The 25002-nt window shown below is 40.1% G+C and overlaps 2 protein-coding genes across 2 annotated transcripts in view; one reads left to right on the forward strand and one right to left on the reverse strand.

Moving 5' to 3' along the window:
• The window catches only part of LOC149311730 (ninjurin-2-like), a 60292-nt gene extending 51360 nt beyond the window's left edge, over nt 1-8932 (forward strand). Inside the window, exons 3-4 of the mRNA XM_089527794.1 lie at nt 4739-4916; nt 6947-8932. Of these exons, the coding sequence (XP_089383920.1) occupies nt 4739-4905 (167 nt within the window). The 3' untranslated portion in view covers nt 4906-4916; nt 6947-8932. The remainder of the gene's footprint in view (nt 1-4738; nt 4917-6946) is intronic.
• Nucleotides 8933-16219: 7287 nt separating this feature from the next.
• Nucleotides 16220-25002, reverse strand: part of LOC149311731 (beta-1,4-N-acetylgalactosaminyltransferase 3-like) — a 97875-nt gene continuing 89092 nt past the window's right edge. Inside the window, exons 16-19 of the mRNA XM_089527793.1 lie at nt 23091-23163; nt 22031-22184; nt 19955-20081; nt 16220-16735 (exon numbers count right to left, since the gene is read on the reverse strand). Of these exons, the coding sequence (XP_089383919.1) occupies nt 16606-16735; nt 19955-20081; nt 22031-22184; nt 23091-23163 (484 nt within the window). The 3' untranslated portion in view covers nt 16220-16605. The remainder of the gene's footprint in view (nt 16736-19954; nt 20082-22030; nt 22185-23090; nt 23164-25002) is intronic.

The raw sequence follows: 25002 nt of genomic DNA on the forward strand, positions 1-25002 counted from the left end.
TTGCCATTCTGTATAAAGGACACCATTTTACTATACCTTTGTATTTAATGGGATTGGAGCAGCCACAGATTTTGGTACCCACAGAGGTGCTGGAACCAAATCCCCGCAGATACTAAGGTCCAGCTGTCCCCAAACTGCCCAGAGTTACATTTTTAATGCTTTACATTTAAAAAAGAAGTACAGCCACAGAGCAGATTCAGGGTGCTTCACTAGCAGGAGAACTGATTTTGGTGATTTATTGTTAGATAGATAGATTTTACCATCTTTCTCTTGACAAGTGGTTCACAGAATGAATTAAAACAAAGTCATCTAAGTAATCTAATGAGAAAAAAGTTAAAAACCAAGGCTGGCATCCTACATTGCAGTTACAAATTTGTAACCTAGAATTATGGATCTCTAACTGCTCCATATTCAAGCGTGCTGTGTAGTCATCATTATGGCACTATTTCCAAATTGCAAATGCTCCCCACCGCAAACCTACCTTAGCAGCCAGCAGCTGCATCAGGCAATGGAAGTCTGTTCTGCTGGTGACTGTGGAGCAACAGAAAGACATTTTCAGTCTCCTCCCATCAGTGATCTGCAGGGTAACCATCAGAAATAAGACCTCTGTTGCAACTCCTTGTGGCACTGCAGGCCACTGGTGGGAGAGGATTGGAAATATCCTGCTGTGCCAATCCATTCTCAATGGTTTCATTTGTCCCAGACACAACATCCATTGCAAAACATTCTGATAATACAGTGTATTTAAGTACTGTATATCATATACTACTGGCATGCTTACATTAGGCAAAGGGATCACAAAGAAGCAGACTATATAAAATGCTGAATCAACAATAATAATGCCACCTACAGCAACTGATCCCCTTTGCAGTCCACTGCTGATGTCTTTAGGAATTTGTAGCAGATCTTTTGAGCTTCTTCTGTGAAGGTGGCAACCTTGAGTGCAATGGATTTAGAATGATCTGCCAAAAGGCCACACATAATATCAAATAACATCCAGCATTCCCTCACTCTCCAGAGTTCTCCCATGGGGTCACTATATAATGAATAGTGTAATAGTGAACTAGGGAGCTGTTCACACTGCATTTTAAACTGGTTTACAAATAAATGTAAATTGGGGTTGTTCACACTTGTGCCGGGTTTTCCGGGGGCGGGGGTGGGCAGGGCAAATCCCCATTCACCTGGGTTTTTTTAAGATGGGGATTTCAAAGGTTCTTTTCAAAAGAACTGGGGTTTTTGCAGGAGCTGCCAATGGGAACTTACAAGTCAATCCCATTCAGAGCTCTGCTCTTCCTCCTCTTTTCTCTTCCTCCTCTCCCCCACCTGCTATTGTTGCTTTTCTTCTTTCTCCTACCTCCTCTTCATCTTGCCCTCGCTGCGGCGTCTGTTGTCCTTCCTCCTCCTCTGTCCCCCATATGTGCCCTTCCTCCTCTTGCCCTTGCCCTCATCCTACTCTTCCTTCTCATCATTTGCCCCCATCCGCACCCTGATCAGCCTTCCACTGCTTGCCCTTGCCCTCCTCTTCCTTCTCCTCATCTGCCCCTGCTGCTGTGATTGCCAGGATCAAATCTCTCCATGGCATTTTACCACGTGTGAGTGTGAATGGGAATCCGGGATAAAATGCCATGGAGAGATTCGATCGTGACAAATCAATGACATGGAGAGATTTAATCGTGGCAAATCCATGAAATACACTGGGTTATTTCTTTAGTGTGAATGGGCCCTCAGTGTTGCACCTCCCCAGAGTCATAAATCCATAGCCACTGTGTATAGGGGCTCCAATTACTAGTGAAACAGATCTCCATCACTCGATGTGGTTTCTGGCTGTTAAGACAGGTTTAGGTACATGGTGATGGGACATACAATCTTGGATGGTCCTCACTTTAGGGTTCATAGTTATGTCTTTACATTTTAATATGGGACATTGTTATTATTGAGAGAAATCCTTGTTCTTATCATGTCTCAGTCCTAGGAGCTTTAGAGCAGCCTATGGTGCAGATACATATTTAGAAATAAGTACTAAAATTTGAAGAGAAATATAAGTCTTCTATGTGGAGAAGGACACTGCCCTGTGTGTCTCTTCAGTCTTTTGCTGACCTGATCTCAAGTGCTGCTAGGCAAAATTAAGGCCCTCATTCTCTCTTCTCATGGTTCTTTCTCTTTAAACTGGACACAGAGTGGACAGTCTTTCAACCAGAGGTTCCCTTAAAACAAAGGGTTGTCCTCTGACAGTCAGTCAAGTGGAGGAATGTCCTCTGTACAGTAAGACACATGGCTACCCTATCTTTTACTAATAGGATTTTCCCATAGTGTGTAAAGCTGTCTTTGATTGTTAATAGATTTGAAAATATCTCCTGTGTTGAAGAAGTTAATGGGCTCATTCAGTGCTATAGCCTTCTCCCAGAGTGTGTATCCTCTTTCACCATCCTGCCTAAACCGTGCTTCTGAAAGCTATAACACCCCCAGGGTGGTCTCTTTTTCTTTTTAAATTTTTTTAAACCAACCCCTTGCATTCCTGTGCTGCCCCTATGGTTATATACAGAAAGCCACAGTCTCCCGTTCTGTTTGGCCTGCTCCCAGTTCAGCCCTTCTGTCTCCCTACATGATAAACACAAGCCTGTCTTTCTCGGCTTGTGTGTTTGGCGTTGAAAGGAATGGCAGGGTCATGAACTTGGGCTTCATACAGCTGCGGTCCTGTTGCATCAATAGAATCTCTTTTCTATATATAGGGCTTGATTATGAACACTGAGTAGCACCCGTTGGCTTCTAGCTCCTTGTAGGAATAACTGCTCTGGCTTTTAAAGTTCTTTCATAAAGAACTGAAACCATCTTCTCTCTCTTCCATCCTCTCTTCCACTTCCTTCAGCCTTTTTTAAATATGGGCCTGGCCATTGGGGTAGTTGGGTTTAGTTTTCCATTCATTTTGAAAAGGTAATAACAGCATTACCATGTTTGGATATGAGAGCTGGACAGAGAAGAAAGCAGATAGGAAGAAAATTAATTCATTTGAGATGTTGTGCTGGAGAAGAGTGCTGAGGTTATCTTGGGTGGCCAAAAGGACAAACAAAAGGGTCCTCAAACAGATCAAGCCCGAATTCTCCCAGGAAGCTAAGATCATCAAATTAAGGCTGTTCTATTTTGGCCACATTATGAGAACACATGAATCATTGGAAAAGACAATAATGCTAGGAAAAGTAGAAGGCAGTAGAAAGAGAGGAGGACTACATGCCAGACGGATAGACTCAATCAGGGAGACGACATGCCTGATCCTACAAGATTTGAGCAGAGAAGTAGAGGACAAAGGGGCTTGGCGATGTCTCATTCACAGGGTCACTATGAGTTGAGCTTGACTCGACGGCAGCTATCAACAACAGCAATAATTTCACAAGGGACAATACAGCTGAGAGCCTGCATTGGGAGATATATTGTAAAGTTCTGTACAGTCACAGTTGTGGCATGTTTCCCCCTAAATTACCTATTCAGGACCAATGGGGGCCGTGAGGTTCTTCAGAGCCAAAATCTGAGATCAAAGGACAGCTCCTGATCATGTTGTAAGTGTTATGCATTAAGTACTTACCACAGCTGCTCACAGCTTGTTATTCAAGCACATGTACATATAATATTTTCCTGTTTGGAGATTAAGAGAGAAATTTTGGGTAAAAGGCCTGCAGTACACTAGTGGCTGGAGTAATGGCATATGGCTCTGGAGGCCAGGATTCAATTCCCAGCTCAGCCATGAAACCCTGGATGACCTTGAGTAAATCACACTCTCTCAGCCTCAGGAAAAAGCAATGGCAAACCTCTGGATAAATCTTGCCAAGAAAACACTATGATAGGTTTGTCTTAGGGACTCTGTAAGTCGGAAATGACTTGAAGGCACACAGCACACACACAGTGGCTCACAAATCACAAAATAGAATGTGATGATGAATGCTCCTATAAAAATCCCACGTGCACCTTTGATGGAGGGGCAGGGGAGGGGTCTCAGTTTAATTGAATGAATTCTTTATAAAGAAAAAAATATCTTGAAAAGAAAAGGTCTTCTAGCCTGATGCAGAAGGTTGACCAATCTTGTATGTTAAAAAGACAAGAAAAGATACACATGCACATTTTAAAACTTTGTGCAGAAATTGTGTTCAGTGAGAAGCAGCACTGTATAGTGGTTACAGTGTCAGAGTAAGACTGGGACGATATGAGTTTCAAGCCACATTCAGCCATAAGATTCACTAGGTGACTTTGGGGCAGGTACTGTTTCTGCAAAATTCATTATTGCATTTTCAAACATGTTTCAGATGTTTTCTCCTTGCTTGTGAGGAGAATAAAAGAATTTTTGTGTATTTTTCCATTTTTAAAATATTTTTCTGGATCTTGAGACTAGTGCAAAAAAATCAGAATGATTTTTGCATGCAAAATTTGGCACAAAATACATTTCAGAAAAAAGCTTTTTTGTTTGTTTTTGCTATTGTTCTTTCTGCTGTTTTGTGAGGTAAAATTCTTGTTGATTTTCTCTGCTACCTGTATTGGGTTTCTAGATGTAACAAGGCACCTTTCTCTTTGTCATGGAAAAGTTTTGTGTGACAGAAAGAACCAGGTACCATATTCTACAAAGAACATGGTAATAACATTACAAATTAGCAAAAGAGAAGAATATGATTCACTTTTTGGTTGGGGAGAAAGGGAAACGTATTGGGGTCCCTCAGTCTGACCTCTGCCTTTGGTTTGTATTATGTCTTCATAGCTCGGTTGAACCTGAATGATGTGGCAAAGCAGCAGCGCCTGGATTTGCTCAACAACATTGCCACAATCCTCGTGTTCATCACAGTCATTGTCAACATTTTCATTACAGCCTTCGGTGTGCAGAAGACAGGACTCTATCCAAGTGGATATGGTCGGAGAATCTACTGAGCCTTGCAAGGGTAAGAAATGGAAGAGTTGCTATTTATCTTATCCTTCCCCTACTCTCCATTGGCTCTATTACTCCAACCCTGCTGATATTCAATCATCTGTGTTTGCTGTTAAAGGAAAGTATGTATCTTATAAAAGATGGATGGCATCCTGATCAATATTTACAAGATCTTTAATCAGATATACAATCTTGTAATTTTTAGCGTTTGTGTTTACATTAATCAATGACTGAACATGATCCCAAAAATTGACCTCCTAAACCAGGCAATACCTCAACCAAAGGGTTTCCCAGATGCTGCAAATTTGGGCACTGGAAAATTTGGGCACCTGCAGTGCTATCCTGGTTGCATGGCACAACCCTCAGGGTCCTGCTTCAGCTACTTATCTCAATGTGTCCCATGACCAAGAGAGTGCTGCAGTCAACATTTCCTACTGCCCCAGTTTGAAGCACCTGGGAAACGCTTTGGTTGGGATACTGCCTGTCATAAGAGGTGGATTGAGTGGAGGGGCTGCCATTGGTAGAAATAGCTACAACAATGGAGCTGTGTCACATAGCTACATCTACTGATATATGATCTTGGCCAATATTAGCTTCACTGCCACTGAGATGCTCAAATATGGGCAAATTTTGTTTGCATTTTTTTTAAAAAAATCTGAATTACTATTGATTTTCATTTAAATCACCTTGGAAGCCTTTTTGAGGTAAAAATGGTTTCAATAATGTGCTGGATCCAGATTTAGGCACGTACACCTGGGCTTCATGCTTTCCTCACCATTGTATCCTCTAGGCAATCAAAAATGCTACACAGCATCAAGAAGAGGCACCTTCCATAAAGAGATCTTGATTGATTGATTGATTGATTGGGAGAAGGGGAGATATGAATATATACATTCATACGCAGCCACTTCTTCTCTGTGTCAGACCCAAGGCAGATTTACAGTATAAGTTAAAACAGAATAGAGCTAAAACATAACATATGAAAGCTTTAAAAAAAAAGCAATTTTATCAAGTTAAACCAATTTAAAATGTGTTTAAAAGATAATAGTGAAGCAACAGTAATGCTTGCATTACAATTGATGGCTTGTGTAAACCAAACGTTTTTTGCCTTTTCATGAACGGTACCTCAACCTCATTTTCATGGATCGCCTTTTCTCCTTCCGCACAGCCTGTCCATTTCAGTACCGTTCCCCAACCCTTGATGTAGCATTTGGGGGTGGTGAAAGGGCTACTGTGAAGAAGGGGGCTGGGGAAGTCCATTCCCACCAACAAATCCAGACCCAACAGGATAAATACTATGCGACACTCAAATTAATTCATGAAATTTATATCACACACTGATTTCTTGAGGCTTTCAGCAATATAAAAATGGGATAGAAAATACCGTAATTGATGTGTGATTATAATTTCAAACCAATAAGAACTGGATAGTATAAACAGGAGCAGAAAGCATACTAATTCATAGAGACAGAATCAACTTTAGTTCTTACTAAAATCTGCCAACCAATATGGAAAACAAAATGGTGGCCCACAGTTTGGAAGTGATCAATATACATTCCTACCCACATTTGATCCATTGTGCAACCTTTATATTCTCAGGAGGGGAGCAGAACTAGCAATGGGGCCATTGTGTAACTGCCCTGATGCACAATGTGTCCCATTGCATAGTGAGAGCCACCGTTGTGCAACAGGACATCTTGTGTGGTGCCCCATTGTGCATTGTCGCAGTTCACCAGCCTGAGGCATATTATATCAGCAGCATAGGCCTCTCATTGTAAAGTTATGCAGTGTAGCAGGATCTCAGCCCCCCCTTTTAAAAAAAGGATAATAAAATTCAGGATATTCTACTGAAAGCATTTAAATCATACTGTTTTACCCAGTCCATATTTCACTGAAATAAGAAATGCTCCCAGAATGGCCATCCATGTGGTAGAATCTTTCAAGGGCTACATTTGGAATACATTTGAAATCCTACTTTATATCAGGTATTGCTGGGAAAGGTAAGATGCACAACTATCCTCAACTTTTTGGCTTTCTTTGCAGGCTGGAGCACATGACGGATGATCAGGATACCTTCTTACACTTTTACTGACCTCAAACCTGATGTTCCATTTGTGACTATTTGGATAAACTGAGTCATGGACCTTTGGGAGTTGCTTCATGGGAGCAGTCACTACAATGTGCTTGCTGTTCCGAAAACTAGAAAATATTTTTTTTCCTATTGCAGAAGAAGAATATCATTTCAATTTAATCCATAAGAGAATGTGCCCCCACTCCAACTCACAGTTACTTCTTTTCTCAATATCCTGCAATGAGATCCACAAGCAATTCTGCAAAAGGGCTGCATAAAAGCAAAAGCTGCCTAGCTAGTTAGAAAGGCGCAATCCTCAAGGACCAAACGATATACTCGTAACCTGATAAAAGTAGTAGCAGTTATTGTAACAGTAATTGTTAGGGGCAATTGTTTCTGCAAAACCGAGTAAAACTGCAGATGAAAGAAAAACCTGCAATAACTTGGTAGTCAAAACATTCATGACTGCCAAAGCATGTCCCAAGGGACACTAACATATAATGTGCCCAAAGTAAAAATGAATTAAACCACCTCTTGTGAACATAGAGCAGTCTACCTACCAAGAAAACATCCTACTCAGTTTATCTCTGGGTGATAAGAAGGGCACCCATTTTGTCTCTGGCTGTGTTTGTCCCTGTTGCTCCAATGAAAAAACATCAGGGCTAACCAGCTCAGCAAAAAGAAAGTTTGTTTAGAAAAGGGACTGGCACAAAACAAAGTACAGGTTGAGTCTCCGGCGAGGTACAGACCTCGCAAATGTGCCATGCTGGCGCCAATTTTAGGGTAAGGGACCACACGGCAACCACACATTCCCTAACCCTAACATGGTGCAGCACTGTAACAGTGGCGATGCCCCATGTACATGTGCGCTGCCATTGTTACGTAAGCGCCACACGGCATCTGCATGTCGCTATGCGGTGCTTACATAACAAGTGTGTCAGTGGCGGCTGCGGCTTCCCTCTGGAGGAAATTAGGCCGCCGGCAGGCCGCCCTTTCCAGGCGTTCGTCCCACACTTCCCTTATCTGGAATTATGAAATCTGAAATACTCCAAAATTCGAAATTGTCCATATGGGTGTTTGAGACAGTGATACCTTTGGTTTCTGATGGTTCAGTGTACACAAACTTTGTTTCATGAACAAAATTATTTAAAATATTGTGTATAAAATTACATTCAGATTTTGTTTATAAAGTGAATATGAATCATAAATGAGGTATCTCAATATTCCAAAATCTGGAAAAAAATTTCCAAAATCCAAAACATTTTTGGCCCCAAGCATTTCAGATAAAGAGATTCAACCATGGCTAGCTTAAGCCCAACCTATCACCAACATGCAGCTTCTGACAGGTTACCTCCAAGAAGATACTGTATGTCCCCAAAAGAAAAAAAAAGTTTGCCCACCCAAGAGCACTTCTCATACCTTCATTCAGTAATAAGTGGTGGCGCAGAGGTTCTAGTGTGGACACAGGACTCCTGCATGGCAGAGGGTTAAACTGGATGCCTTGTGGTCTCTTCCGGCTGTATGATTCTATGGTTCTATGATTTTACAAGGCGTGTTGTATACCTGGAATTCCACTGCAAACCCACATCCCCATGTTATGTTCAGCAGAAGAGAAAGTACTGTGCACACAAAATTATGCAAGCATGGAGTCAATGCTCCCTAAGCTCAGATGGCTATATTCTGCATCATGAATTTTAATCCTACTTGTATATGTCTTTTTATATAGTTAGATTACAGCTTGGATCATCATAACTACCAACATATGGGGGTGATGAACTAGATTTCAATTTTTTACTTTTTAAAATAAAAATATTGTTCATAGTCATGCAAAGTATGTTAAGGCTGCACATGTTAACCTTATTTTTTTTTTTACATAGTGCAATGTTCTAGACTTTTTAAAAAAATCATTGCTGTGCTTTGTACAATTTTACATTATTTTGCAAGGACTTGCATTGTTGTTATCCCCCTTAGAACTGGAACATCTTTTGCATATTCCAGGCATTATTTGCTTTCTCCTTATTTATTAAAGTATATTTTATCCTAAGGTGTTGTTTGTTCATTTGTATAGTCAGTTATAATTGTTCAGTGCAGGAGACAGTGGCAGATATTGTTTTATGTCTGCATATACAGTCGCCCTTCTTATACACGGATTTTTTTATACATGGATTCAAGCATCCATGGTTTGAAAATGTTTTTAAAAAGGATAAATTGCAAATATCATTTTCCATTTTTTATAAGGGTCACCATTTTGCTATGTCATATTTAATGGGACTTGAGCATCCAGAGATTTTGTTATCCACGGGGGATCTTGGAACCAAACCCCACGTATAACAGGGGTCCACTGTGTGTGTGTATATATATGTGTGTGTGTGTGTGTGTTATGTCATTGTGGAAGTTGGTGCTCTCTGCTTCCCTCCACAAGTATGCCCCCTTTCTGGATGCAGTGTTGCACTGTGATGCTTCCCATGGCCATTCAACTGCTAAGAAAGAGCACAGCAAATCAGAGATGCATCTCGCTCTGTTCCCATAGCTAGATGCAGACTGATAACATCATCCACTGAGATCCCAGTGAAATCTTTCCTCAGACTGATTTCCTCAGTCTGCATATCACCACCATTGGAATACATCCAGATGCTTCTCTAATCTCCTCTGCCCACTCTCCACCAGAAAAGTTATGACACTGTGACAGTGTAGTAGTGAGTCCTGGTGGTGGTGAAAGGAGAGCTGTGGCAGAAACCTGCATGCAAAACTCTTGACAGTAAACTCAGCCATGTAGGATCTCATCCTGTGGATGAGAAACTGTTGCTGTTTATTGTTGATATTTTGAGTGATGAACCTTGCCTGTGCTTCCGGTCCAGTGCCAAATGGATGAAGATGCTGGTTATCTCTCCAACACAGGAACAGAACAAAACTCCAGGCTTTCAGCTTGCTGGAACAATGCCTGGAGAAACAGCTGCTAGAGCAAAGAATCACTCTCCAGTAGTTCACTCCTTAGAGGGCTTTATTACTTTGTTTCAAATAAACACGAGCTAGCCACTACTCTTCAAAAACTCTTACCGACACACCACACTATCTGAAACTCCCAAACTCCCACAATCCACCAGAACAGCAATTTCCTTATATACAGAATTACCATGAGGTGACCACTAAGACCAGTCTCTTCCTATACAAGTTGCTATGTACCAAAGACACCAATCCCTCTTCAGACTGAAGACATAGCATATTTACATTTAGTCCTGCTCAGTTGACCTTGAGCATCCGGCTGCTGCTCTGGACTCCAGCTGTAGCCAATTTAGGCTTCTGCAGCCATTGCCACATCTGAACATTTTCACCTTCAATATACTAACATATCTCAATAATTATACAGAAATATTATTAGCTTGTTCTGGTAGTGGAGATTGGGTCTTGCATGCACATTTTTCCTGCTGGCTCTGACCCACTGAAGGTATAATGCTCCAGTGCAAGTTACCAAAAGGATTCCAGTCCAAGTCAAAGTACTCTGATGCTGTGAGTATAACATAGTATAAGTTTTTTGGAGTTGGGTGCAAGCAGCAACAGTGAGATAGAAGAGAAATCCTCCACCACTGCCACCACTATCTCCTATGCTAACAGAGTTCATCAGCCAGTAGGATCATGGCTGTGGGCTGCTTCCATGCATGCTTTTCTCATGCAGTTGTCCTGCTCATTCACAGAATTTCACAGAGGACATATAGAGTATGTATTCTGAGCAGGGACCAGTTAAAATGCTGGCAACGATGCTGCAATACCTGTTTTTTAATGATGATATGAAACAGCCCCTTTAGTGATGCACTCATCTATAAAGGTTCTGGCAAAAATAAAATAGCCCTATTGATCTTTGCAGAATGCCTGGTTTGGGCAATGCACAGATTACTGAATTAGTGGATTAATTTTTTAGAAAATTAACTTGCTTGTGTGCACAGTAAAGGGAGAAGTGGGATGAAAAGAGTAGACATAAAAACATGTCAGATGAACCAACCATGTTGCACTCTTATTGTGGGAAGAACTCTGCCTGAAAAAAAAAACAATTAGAAACCTTCTACTTTGATTATTGTAAATAAGAGACCACTCACATTATTTGATAGGATGGAAGAAAGGCACCCATGTAGGTTGTAACTAGGAAAAGAAGATATTTCCTTCCATAAATGTGTACCTTTTATTTCTCAGTGTTGGTGGGCAGAGGGGAATGAACGTTGTGATTGCTCATCATCACTAGTAAATGTTACAGGCCAAGAGGGAAAAAAGACACAGCATATTCATTTTCAATAAGAAATCTGTATTTATAAACTCACTGAGGTGCTTCTGCTTCTTCTTACAAATAAGAAATGTTGGGAGTCATCTTTAAGGCACACATTTCAGAGATGCACAGAATTTAAATAAACCAAACATTTAAAATATTTACTGTAAAAACAGAGGTACTTCAAAGAAAGTCACATTAAAAATAATGACTCAAACAATAACAATATATGATGCCAGCAGTCCTATTCATTTCTGTCTTCTGCCTTGACTGGAGAGCAAACCTCACCCCGATCCTACACTCGGTGTTTAATGGTGTGTCTGAGAAGCAGAATAGGAGTGAGCAGGTGAGCTGGGCTGGAGGATCTCTCAGGATTTGGCAAGTCCTTGAGGGCCACACCTTGTGGGGTTTTTAAAGCACATATATGTGCACACACAAAAACACAAACTGATCCTTCTTTTCCCCCTCCTCCTTAAATGGGAAGTTGCTCTTTTCACAAGGGCAGTGAGGAGAAGATGCTGCTCCAGCCTGCCCACATTGTTCCTACCTCCAACTTTCCTCCTTCTCTGATCTTGTTGCGCAGCAATAAAGATGCCCTGCACAGTTCGCAATAGATTTTGCCTATTTCCTGAAAGCTTGACTCTGTGGGTCTTCAGATCTGCTCTGTGAAAGGGGCAAAGGTGACATAGAAATAGTTTGTATGGTTAGGAAACATTTGCTATGGTTTGCTGCCAAATTTCAGCAACAAATTGCAGTAGCAACACACTGTGCTGCTGTATTCCAGTAGTGTCTTTGTTTTAGTTGATTGAATGGAGGGAGGTAGCTGCAAGATGGTCTGGCAGGTTACATGTTGCTGTGGGCTGCACGTTCTCCCACTTCTGGGTTAGAGAAGCCTTAATTGTGCATCACAATCAATTTAATCTGCATATGTTTAAATATGATCCAAAAATAAATAAATAAAAATCTAAAGCTACCATATACACCCTGAACACACACAGCCTGCACCCGCACTGTAGAAATAATGCAGTTTGACACTACTTTGACTGCCATGGCTCCAACTGACAAAATCCTAGGAATTATAGTTTTGTGAGGCAACAACACCATTTGGCAGAGAAGGCCAAAGACCATGTAAAACTACGAATTCCAGGATGCTATAGGATGGAGCTGCAGCACTTAAAATGGGATCAAACTGCATTATTGCTACAGTGTAGATGCACCTGAAGTCTCATTTGAATTTGGAAGCTAAGTACCATTAAATGGTTAGCTTGGAAAAGAGATGGTTAAGAGGTGATATGATAGCCCTGTTTAAATATTTGAAGGAGTGTCACATTGTGGATGGAACAAGCTTGTTTTCTGCTGCTCCAGAGACTAGAACACAGAACAATGGGTGCAAGCTACAGGAAATGAGATTCCACCTCAACTTTAGGAGGAACCTCCTGACAGTAAGGGCTGTTCAACAGTGGAACAAACTCCCTCGGTGTATAGTGGAGTCTCCCTCCTTAGAGGTCTTTAAACAGGTTGGATGGCCATCTGTCGAGGATGCTTTGATTGAGAGTTCCTGCATGGCAAGGGGTTGGACTGGATGGCCCTTGTAGTCTCTTCCAACTTTATGATTCTATGATTCTAGTACTTTGATGAATAATATGGATGTCCAAGCAGGAAGGAGCCCTATCACAAATCTCAGAGAGATACAGACAGCTAAAATTGACAATACTGGTCTAGGCCAGAGTTGGGAATCACATAGCTCTTTGGGTGTTGTTGGACTGCATCTCCCAGTAACCTAAATCAGCATAGTAAATGGTGAGGAAAACTGGGGGTTGGACTATAGCAACATTATTATTATTATTATTAACCTTTATTTATAAAGCGCTGTAAATTTACACAGCGCTGTACATACAATCTTTTTAATTGGACGGTTCCCTGCCCTCAGGCTTACAATCTAAACATCTGTAGGACTACATGGGTTGCTTGGCTAGACCAACCAATGGTCTGACTTGATACAGGCAAAATAAAAATCCATTTTATTTTACTGTATGGCCAACATGTCTACCCATGAATATGTTTCCTTGATATATTTATCTTCCTAAAAGGTTGGAATTATCAAGTCACTGTATTTGTCCCTGTAATCTTAAACATAAAGTATGGTGTTGAACATAAAGTACAGTGCAAAATAAAATCCAGAAGTCTTGTCCATTTAAAAACTAATTTCTAGGGCAGAATGGTCTAATATAGATGAATATGGCCTAAATCCTATTAGTTCTGACTACTGTAGACCCACTGAATCAATGGAATTTACCTACATGGTGACTCACCATTCAACAACAGATTGAACATTTCTACTGTAGTTGGGATTAACCAACAAGATATCAATCATAATATTTAAATAAATTAACAAGATACAAATTAACATATGTTTTTCCTCAAGAGAGGAAACAGCAAATGCATCAGCTGTTGACTTCCTACATTTAGAACTGAGCAGCATGTACCAAAATTGAGGCAACCAAAACATTCCTTCTGGTATGAAAGAAATGTTCTAACTCTTGGTTGGTTGCAGAAGGGAGCAGAGCTTATTTTATCCATTTTCCACACTTCTGAACTACACTGTCAAGTCCTCCACACACACATATATATTACACAGCAATGCAGGTGAGCTAGACAACTTGAAAAGCCAGCCTTATGAATATGCTGGTGGTGATTGGTAAAGGGAAGTGAGGATGGGATCCCTTTGTCTGCAGTATCTTACACAGACAAATTTCTGAAGGTCCATTTCTGAATTCCAAATGCCATCTTGGGGTGCATAAGAGCTGGCACATAAAAGCTGCTGCAACTGGCCTTAATTATGAGAACTACTCTGTGCCCCAAGCACTGTCCTTCCTGGGATAAAATAATTGAACTTCTCTGAAACTGTCTCCCTGTGCCTGGCTGTCTAAGCAGCTGGATTGTAGCCCTTTGAGACTGAAATCTTTCTCACACCACTCTACAATACCCATATTTACATGAATCAATCAGGACAGGAAGATAATTAATCCAGGACTGAATTGTCAACAAGAGCTGGTTCTTTATACACAACTATTATCAGGATTCCCTTTTTGTAAAACTTATTTAAGTTGTGCCTCAACTCTTGAACATTTGGAACATTTTTATACTGCCAAGCGCTCAACATTTCCATGGTCACAACACCAGTCTTACGCAGAGTGCAAATAAGCTGAATCAAAGCTGACATCATTGTGCCTTCAGCTCTCATATAGCCAGGATTCAGATTTTCTAATAAGGCCTCCCTTGTTCCTATGCCGTGTTTCCTGGCACCAAATACACTGTAAAGAGGTCTTTAGGGCCTACACATATAGGGTTTACAAGTATAGAAAGATTTGGGGTTATTAGCTATGATCATCACTGGGTAAGAGAGTAAGTTAGCAGATTCCTGAACAGCATATTATGGTCTGGCACTGTTCAAAACTCAATTTAGGAAAAAAATAGAGACTTATGGGCAAGCCCCACCTCCACATACAGATGTAAAACTCAACTAAACAGCTTCTACCAATCTGCTACTACAACTAATTGAAAGGCTTATTTCCTGAGTATGTCATGCTCAAATCTTGCATCTACTAGCACAAAAGAAAGCTGCTTTGCTGGTCCTTCTAAAATTGCAATGCAGATAAGCAATAGGTTTGCATCTTCTTGTTGCTGTTTTATGCCTTCAAGTAATTTCTGACTTATGCTGCCCCCCCAAAAATGGGGTTTTCATCACAAGACTTGTCCAGAGAGGGTTTGCCATTTGCCATTTCCTCTGAAGCTGAGAGAATGTGACTTGCCCAAGGCCACCCAGTGGATTTCTATAGCCAAGGGAGTGTTTGAACCCTAGTTTCATGGAGTCCTAGTCCAACACTCAAACCACTACACCATACTAGCCTCAACTCCTTTTCTTACGGAGGAGCTTACACCTCTCTCTCTCTCTCTCTCTGTTTCCTTTTCTTACACAGATGCAAGCACACCTACAGTATTCTTCATACACAATCAATACCTGGATGTAATAAATTGTAACTTAAATTTCTATTATTTTACAAAACAATATTATATCCCGTCCTTCAAAATTATTTTTCCCAGAATGGCTTACAGCACCTTGCAATAAAAATGCAAACCAGCCAACATTAGAATTGCAAAATAAATAGAAAAAGCATATGAAAGCCATTGAATCCCATGGGGCTGACTTTTGAGTAAACATGCTAGGACTCTGAATCTACCTAGTGTTAGGCTTGAAGAAAGAGGAATTGGTCTCATGTCCATATGTCCAGTTCCTTATGTTCCATACTCAACATTTCATATGACTTGTGAAGTCGAAGGCTTTCATGGCCGGCATCCATAGGTTTTTTTGGTGGGTTTTTCAGGCTCTGTGGCCATATTCTACAAGAGTTTATTCCTGACATTTCATATGACTGCTAGGATCAACACAATTCTGTGTCAACATCTAATTCAGGTCCTGGTTTGGTTTCAACCCCTTGACCGTAACTCAGTCAAATGGACAGCTGAATAATCCTGGAAAAAGAAATTTAATTCAGTTTCAATGTAAGGCCCATGTTCCTTTCGCTGTACCTGAGCAGGGCATAATTGGCTTGAAGTGAAGAAAGGAACCCATTAACTCCTCCGTATCTCCTCAATGGATAGATGTGCAGGTATGCAGACACAGCTCACATTTGGTCCAAAGGCATGGATTTCGGAATTTTCGTTGTTGCTGTTCAAGTATCTTCAAAAGAAGATAATCTATACTTGATATGAATGTATAATTCTCCTCCTACCATGTTGGGCAAGTCACTCCAGTTCTGGCACATTTTCATTTGTACCCATTCACCGGACTACTCTGACTTCTGTTGGCAGAAAAGCTGCCCTTCCACATAATGGATGCCAAAGAATATAAGAAATAGTTCAGTTGCATGTAAGATCCATGGCATTATTTCTGCATTTTCTTTTTAATAATTTAAAGCATCATGTAATTTTTTTTAAAGAAATAGGAAGGCACTGTTTGTTTTTAAAAAAAGGCTTTTGTGCTTGGCTAGGGAAGAATCTATATAGCAGGCTTCCTGCTTCCTAGAAGCACTGCTCTGGTGTGCTGGTGTTGGTGCGAAAGTATATTCACACTTTCAAAGGTCACTTTGCTGAATAAAAGATGCTAGAGGTAAGGCACCTTCTTCCTGAGTCTGTCCCCTCCCTTACAGAAAAAGTTCTCCATTCCACACTTCAACATCTTTTTTCGTTACATGCAAACATTTATATGTGAACATCTTAACTCGTGCTATGATTTCTGCAGGAGAGAGGGATGTTTTCTGCTTGGTGGCAGGCCTGGATAAAGTGCCTGCTGGGATTCAGGAGTGCAAATGTTCCTCACACCTTCAATGGACGTCGGTTCCACATGCCCCATTTGGAGTGGTTCCACATGCCCCGCTTGGAGTGAAAATGGTGGAAGAAATTCCTGAGAGAGAGCCGTTCCACCTCCAGACCAGCCTGAAAGATTCTGTGAGAAAAGAGAGGGAAAGTGTCAGGGAAGTTTCAACAAGACGGTCTTCTCTGATGTGGCACCCAGGTTAGAGAATATCCTCACCTTAGAGGCCCAGTTGATGCCTATGGTGTTGTCCTTCTCTTGTTGCCTGTTTTATTGAATCATTTCCTGTTATGCTATGTATTTTATATGTATTATCCTACTAGAGAGGCCCCTTCCCCACCACCTTTCCCTTCTCCTTTTGTGTCGTGTCTTTTTAGATTGTAAGCCTGAGGGCAGGGAACCGTTCAATTAAAAAGATTGTATGTACAGCGCTGTGTAAATTTACAGCGCTTTATAAATAAAGGTTAATAATAATAATAATAATAATAATAATAATAATAATAATCTAAAGCTGTACTGAAATCCTATATGACCTGTTACATTATGCAACTTTAGGTATACCTAGCTATGGTCCAAAACACAATGCAGAAATAATCCAGTTTGAGACCACTTTAACTGCCCTAGTTCAATGCTAGGGAATTCTGGGAAATGTAATTTTATGAAATATTTAGCTTTCTCTGTCAGAGAGCTCTGGTGCCCCAATAAACTACAGTTCCCAGGATTCCCTAGCACTGAGCCAGTGCAGTTAAAGCGGTCTAAAACTGGATTATTTATGTAGTGTGTTTTGGACCTGCATGCCAGAGACACTAATCTTTAATCTTGTTTTAAGGGGGGCATTATGTATATATGGATGTATTTTAACCTGTTGTACGCCGCTTTGATTGCTTGGCAAAAAGCGGGATAGAAATAAATTTTTTTTTTATTTATTTACTAAGAAACTCTTGTTGTTGTTGTTGTGTGCCTTCAAGTCATTTCTGAATTGTGACAACCCTAAGGTGACCCTATCGTGGGGTTTTCTGGGCAAGTTTCTTCAGAGGGGGTTTGCCATTGCCATCCCCTGAGCTGAGAAATTATGACTTGCCCACAATCTCTGAAGAAATTCTAAAGAAACCCCTTTACTGAACTGCAAAGATATATAATGGGACTCCAGCAAGAGTGAGTACCTGATGTGCATTGATGTGCATTAGTTAAATGGACAGAGCCTGATTATTTTTAGGTAACTCAAAGGGCATGAAGAGTAGCACAACAGGGACATTAAATGTTAACCTTTGCGATGTTGGGGACTACAACTCCCAGTAGGCCTAGTCAGCATAACCAATAGTGAGGGATCATGGAAAGTATAGTAAAAAAAAGCTTCCACATCTGGATGGCCAATTTCCCATATTTGTTCTACAGGCTACACATTTTATTTACAACAAGAAGTGACCTTGAAGTCTTGTCCTATTCACAACCTGTTTTAGAAGGAAGCCAAGGGAGGCCAAAACATTGGAGAAATAACCTCCACACCCTTTAGAGAGTGTTTGGGGGCATATTGGAGCAATGCTTAGGGGGCCCTGGGGACCACAAAAATGGTCCTGTAGGGTCGCATGGATGTCTGAGTTGCACATTACTTACCTCTGAAACAAATAGGGGAGAAGAGGATCTGCTATTGTTGCTACATAGCTAAAAACAAAGGGTGTTTCTGCAAAGTAGAATTTCTTCCCCACTTTCAGTACTGCTATGGTGCTGAAATGTTGGAAAAGCTCTCCCTGCCCAGTGTGTATCACCCTGAGTAGCTGTGATACCAGTAAAACCACATCCTGGGGTCCAGACGCCATAAGGTCTTTCTCATAAATTGCACAAATGCACCATGAATATAATTTAAATATAAAACAGGCATTGGCTAGAATCCTGCTAGTGTATTATGCTAGTGGTTGTACTTTTTCCAGGGGCAGACACTGGTGATGAGGGAAAGCAAACACAAATTGCCTGTTCTGAGCTACCTAGAAGCACTGCTTCAAAACCTTACTTCTTTAATGCGGGTATGTCCACAGTCTTTATCCTCCTGCTGCGAGTGCCTATACTAGGACAGTTATACTGGCACAGGACACCAACAGGGGTCCATTCACACTATACAGTTATAGCACTATATTCCACTTTAATTGTTTTGGCAACACCCTATGGAATCCTGGGAACTGTAGTTTGGTGAGGCACTAGCTCCTTAAACTGCAAAGCCCAGGGTTCTAAAGGATGTTGCTATGTCAATTAAAGTGGAATACAGCACTATATATGTGCAGTATGACAGGGTCCTAAGATTCTAACCATTGGCTTCTATATACATTTTCCTTTTCTTTTATTCCTTTTTTGCATTTTAGAACATGGGACTCTTCTGATTTTTGTCCTGCACTGACAGCATTCACAAGTGACATGCTCCAGACCCAAAAGCATTCTTGTGTCATTAATGAAAACTGGCTAAGTTAAGTTTAGCACACTAACTGAGACATTGTTAGCAACAAACATCTGGTAGAAAGAGGTCATTTTTTTCAATCCAAACTTTTCTTCTGCTTTGACCATGAGCCATAATGGGAGAGAAACATCATGTTTATATTAATATAAATAACTTTGAGATAAAGCAAAGCATAAGGAAATGGACAAATTATCTTTCAAGTTTTTTTTAAAAAAATACTAACATTCAGTAACATGAAGAAGACCAGCCCCTTAATCATTAGAGGCTGTAGATGTCATTTGTATTTCATATCTTACTAATAACAACTGCAGGGGCTATACATGATGATGGTCACATAAACATTACTGTAAGGCTATTGGATGAACCTACAGAACAGGGATAGAAAACCAGTCACCCTCCAGAAATGATGCATATTGTTGGATGAACTTGCATTTCCTTACAACTGGCCATGATGAATAGCACTGAAAAACAATGGCTTCTTATATCACTTTGTTAACACTGGAAGGATGTTTAAACAATCATATAAACAACAATGTGGTAAATATTATGTATGCCCTAGTTGACTACACAGTACTCAGGTCATTTAATACGGCATTAGGCAAGGAACCCCAACTACAGTAATCAATATTCCCTGTCAGTGTATTTCAAGGGTTTCTTACTGATGGTTATCAGTTCAGTCTGTACAATAGCATGAGACACCCATCATGGCATGGACAAGGGTTCTCTGTTTTGAGCATGAAAGGGAACCCTGATGTCTACTAGATATTGTTGGAGTTCAGCTCCCATCATCTCTGATCCAGATCATGCTGGCAGAAGCTGATGGGAGCTGGAGTCCTATCAACACTTCTAAGATCATCCCTGTTTTAGTGGTAATTGACACAGACAGTACGCACACCCTTACTGACCTGTCCAAGAGTTCCCAGTCCTCTCCTCCCCATTTATCCCGGAACTCTTTGGTGTTCATTCCTCCAACACGAATCAGATCAGACTTGTATATTCCTAGGAGACCAAAGCCATTCACTTCCCAGTAGCCTAGAAAGGCAAAATGCAGATGCATCTATTAATTGTTAAAATAATAAAATACCCAGTGTCTCCTGCACAGATCGCTAACAGATTAAAAGACTAAATACCAAATTATTTATTATTTACTCTCCTTATATGCTGCCTTCTCCCAAATTGGACCCAAGGTGGCCCACAAAAGACACTTTAACAAACAATATAACTTTAAAAACAGAAATTAAAACATTACACCAATAGAACAAGTTAAAAATACAAAATCATTAAAAACATGCTAAACTCAAAGTATAAAGCAATTAAGAACCATTAAAAAATCAAACCAAGTACCAATCTCAGGTCACCTCAAAAGCAACCCCCAAATCTGGAATGGCATACAGATGGAACTGTAATAGTAAGCTACTAGCATAGAATAAAATCTAACTGTATAAATATCTTAAAGAGTTGTAAATGCTTGCCACAGGAGTATAATATGATGCCCTAAATGGTCTCTCTACAAAGGTTTAATCTGCACTGAAGAAATAAAGCAATTAACTGCCATGGCTCAGTGCTATGGAATTCTGGGAACTGTAGTTTGCTGTGGCACTAGAGCTCTCTGACAGAGGAAGTTAAATGTCTCACAAAACTATAAATGCCAGAATTCCATAGCACTGAGCCACGGCAGTTAAAGCAGTGACAAATTGCATTATTTCTGCAGTGTGGAAATAATTAGGCCAAAGTCACCATACGATGTTCTCGTTAAGGGTCTACTTCTCACTTAGGTACTACCAGGCAGTGCCTCTTCCAACTGAAAATGTGGGTGCATGTTGTTCCATTATAGCTTGCATGAGAGGTGGAAAAAGAAAATGGGTAGGAGGAATCTCTGTACACAGACAAGCAGTAAAGCAGGGAAACGTCTAGACTTTTCCTTGGCATATTAGCTTTCTATGCAGAAAGTTTTTTCCCCTGTTAAATAGAGGAGTTTTCCATCATGTGAACTTTCAACTGCAAAAGTACATCCTAGATGCAGAACACGCACATCAGTGTAAAGGTGGAGAGTGTGAATTAGATGTTATGGAGTAGCAGGCATGTGATTACAGTACATTATACTTAACCGAGTGGAAAACTGACTTGAAACCTTATGTCATATCTGGCTTTTGGTTTTCGTACAAACCTTGATAGTAAAGAATATTTCATGCTGGTTTGTTGGCAGTTACTTTGAATTACAGGAGGGGTTGGCAACTTCTAAGAGTCTGTAGTCTGACTTCTGCTAGACCTTGGGATCCCCCCAATTCGTTTATTCCCCCCAGAGATTACAGTGGAGAATACAATGGGTGTTGAGAATAGACATAATAATTAGAAAACCACTTTGGATGCCTTAATGCTCCTGACCCCCTTTGTTAAATCACTGTTTCAACAATTTCAGTGAGACCAGACTGGGATGGGCAGAGATCAGCTCTGAATCTTCAGACGGTGATTTCCAATACATTAGCAAGGATTTCCAATGCCCAATTATTTAACTACAATTGCAACAAAATTACTCTCCCTAAATTAAGCTATTGAAGTAATAATTTTTTAAAAAAAGTTTTAGATAAATAGATGTGAATTTCTATGTGGAAAAACGGTGAACTCCATTCCGTTCTGAACCTCAAAGAAACAAATTTCTGCACTCATATTTTTTAAAATTTCAAGTGTCTTGCCCTTTGCCCCAATCAGTAAAAATTGTTTACTATTTAAAAAATTAAAAATATTTCAGTCAGCTGCTATTTTTAATGACCTTTACATTTTCATTTTTAGTATTACAATGTATCATATGTGAGTTGCATTTTTTTAAAAAAAATATGTTGTGAGAAACCTTGAGTCCCTAAAGGACAAACAAACAAAATAAATCCCACAAACTTACTGACAGCTGAGTTAGACTATGAACTTCATTAAATCTGTTCAATGTCACATTAATAATGATGGACAGAAATACACAGACTCCTCACCATCAGGCTGTTGTGGGGATGCGCCACAATGCAGCCTCATAACCATGGGGGCAAATGCCATTTTCCCTTCCACACAGTGCTTCCGAATGGAGTCAATGATCCCTGCTGGAAATCTGATGTGTAGATCACACAGGAAAATGATGCTGTGGGAATCCTGTACGTGGAGACACAGAGTTTCAGACTGTTATCCTCACAGCCCTCCATATTTAATTGGACCATATAAGCATGTGTGGAAGGAGTCCCAGACTCATCCATGAAAGGATGAACTCAACACAGGCCTGAAGCCTATTAGTAAAACCCAACAGAGTAGACCCCATGAGTCAGCTGCTAAATGGGGAATCAACATTCATAGATCTAATTCTAGTTAGGTCTAAACAATAAGATGTAGGCAAGGGCATAACAAGAGTCAAAGAGACATAACATACAATTACTACAAACTTCCTCCTTCCACCCTCAAATGGAATCATGGAGAGCTCCATATGGTGGTGAATTGTGGAACTCAATATTCTTCACCATTGGCTACATTAGCTAGCGCTGCTGGGGGCTGCAGTCCAACAATATCTGGAGGACTATCTCTATTCCAGCACTGCCCTATGTGAAACCCGCCTGTCAGGTAGGTGCCTAATGTTTTTATGAAAGTTTGCACAAAAAGATATCCTGATAATTCTATGGGGAGTTTTTAAAGCAAAATTCTGAGACCACTTATCATTTGCATGTTTAACTTAATGTTTATGCTGAAGGTACTGTTGTGTAGCATATCCATTGCTCCTTGTCCACTCAGAGGTTTCTCTCTCTTCTTTCCTATTTGTCTAAATATTTTATGAAGACAATGTCTTCATCTTTGTACCTGCTTTCTGAACAATCCATTTTTTAAAAACTAAGTACAACCAGGTTTTCCAAGTGGTTGTACTTCTATACTCATGTGAGTCATGTTCTCTGAGGAAAAGTGCAGCCCTGTTCTATGAGGAAACTGTGGTTATTATTTTTGACTAGTTTTTAGCATACATACAGGAATCACCTAAGGTTCTGCAGATTAACTTGCCAGGTTGCCATTGCTCACCTTCACTAAGTCTATCCCAGCCTGCAGGCCTGCAGAGCGCTCAAAATTTCCTGTCAGCCGCAAGTACTGGTATCTGAAAAGTCAGACAATAATTACTTTATGTTTTTTATTGACAAAACATGCTGCCATGATGTCTTCCCTGCATAATAATAAATATATTTTAGGAAATAAATAAATAAATGGATGTGCCACAACATTTGATTGTCCTGATGAGTAACCTGTACTCAAGTCAAGAAGCTACTGTTAGGAAAGAATACAGAGAAATAGAATGGTTTCCAAACTGGCCAAAGGATCAGGCAAGTCTGAATTTTATGATGTTATCTGTTTAGGTTGTATGCTGAACATATCATACATAAAGCAGGATTAGATATGGGAAAAGGAGGTGTGAAAATTGGAGGAAGGAACATTAACAATCTAAGGAAAATGGATGACACCATATTACTAGCAGAAAATGACTTGGGACAATTACCAAAGAAAGACAAGGTAGAAAATGCAAGGGCAGGTTTACAGCTGAACATTAAGAAAACAAAAATAATGACTACAGATGGTTTTTCGTAATTTTAAAGTAAACAAAGATGATGTTAAAATAGGTCAAGATCTTATCCTACTAGAAAGGCCCCTTCCCCACCACCACTTCCTTCTCCTTTTGTGTTGTGTCTTTTTAGATTGTAAGCCTGAGGGCAGGGAACCGTTCAATTAAAAAGATTGTATGTAAAGCGCTGTGTAAATTTACAGCGCTTTATAAATAAAGGTTAATAATAATAATAATAATAATAATAATAATAATAATAATACTTTGACTCAATAGTTAATCAGGCTGAAGACCACAGTCAAGAAATCATGATTTGGAAGGGCAGCCATGAAGGAACTAGACAACATCCAAAAGTGTAAAACTGTATCACTGAATAACAAAGTCAGGATGATCCATGCTATAGTATTCTCCGTTACTCTGTATGGGTTTGAAAGCTGGGCAGTGAAGCAAGCTGATAGGAAGAAAAGCACCTCAGTTGAAATGTGGTGCTTGAAAAGAATTCTATGAATAATGTGGACTGCTAAAAAGACAAACAAATGGGCCTCAGAGCAAATAAAACCAGAACTATCCCTAGAAGCCAAGATGATTAAACTGAGGTTGTTGAACTTTGGGCACATCATGAGAAGGCAAGACCATTAGAAAAGACAATTATGCTGTACCGGCAAAGAAGAAAGTTGCATGACAGATGGATAGGAAGCCATGACTCTGAGTCTGCAAGACCAAAGCATGGCTGTTGATGACAGAGTGACTTGGAAGTCTCTCATTCATGGAGTAGCCATAAGTTGAAGTTGATGATGACAGTTAACAATAACAACAACAACAACAAAAGTATGACTACTAAGCAATCTAGAGACCATCTCACTCTATAGCCCATGGTTTTTATGATGCACAGATTCCCTTTCTACATCTAACCATGGTTAACTCTATAGCATTATTAATAAACTGAAAAGTTAAAACTCTTTTCTGCTTATCCCAGTAACTTAAACTATGGTTTAAAGAATCAGAGTTAAATAGGAACTGCAATTAACACCAAAGTTAGACACACATTTACATCGGAATGATATCAAACATGACTAAAGCTAACTAGAGCTCCTGATTAACCCAGGGTCTTTAAATGGCAGCTTCACAATCTGAACTGAATAAGAAACTCCAGCTTGGCTAGCAACAGCAATAGTTAAATTCAGCAGAGAAAATTCACATTTCAGAAAGCAGGAGGGAAGGAATACATCTGACCAAATGCTATTACAATTGCTGAACCAATAAAGGTAGAGTAGTCCACTGTTACATGAGTCCACTTTTAGGGGCCCCATGCTTCCAGACAACCCAAAATAGTAAAGAAAAATCAAGCTGGTTCTCTACCCCCAAAGTAGCCCCAAACCA

This window comes from Sceloporus occidentalis, unplaced genomic scaffold (assembly GCF_023333645.1).
Source record: "Sceloporus occidentalis isolate IW3139 unplaced genomic scaffold, rSceOcc1.0.p SCAF_5, whole genome shotgun sequence".
Taxonomy (NCBI): domain Eukaryota; kingdom Metazoa; phylum Chordata; class Lepidosauria; order Squamata; family Phrynosomatidae; genus Sceloporus; species Sceloporus occidentalis.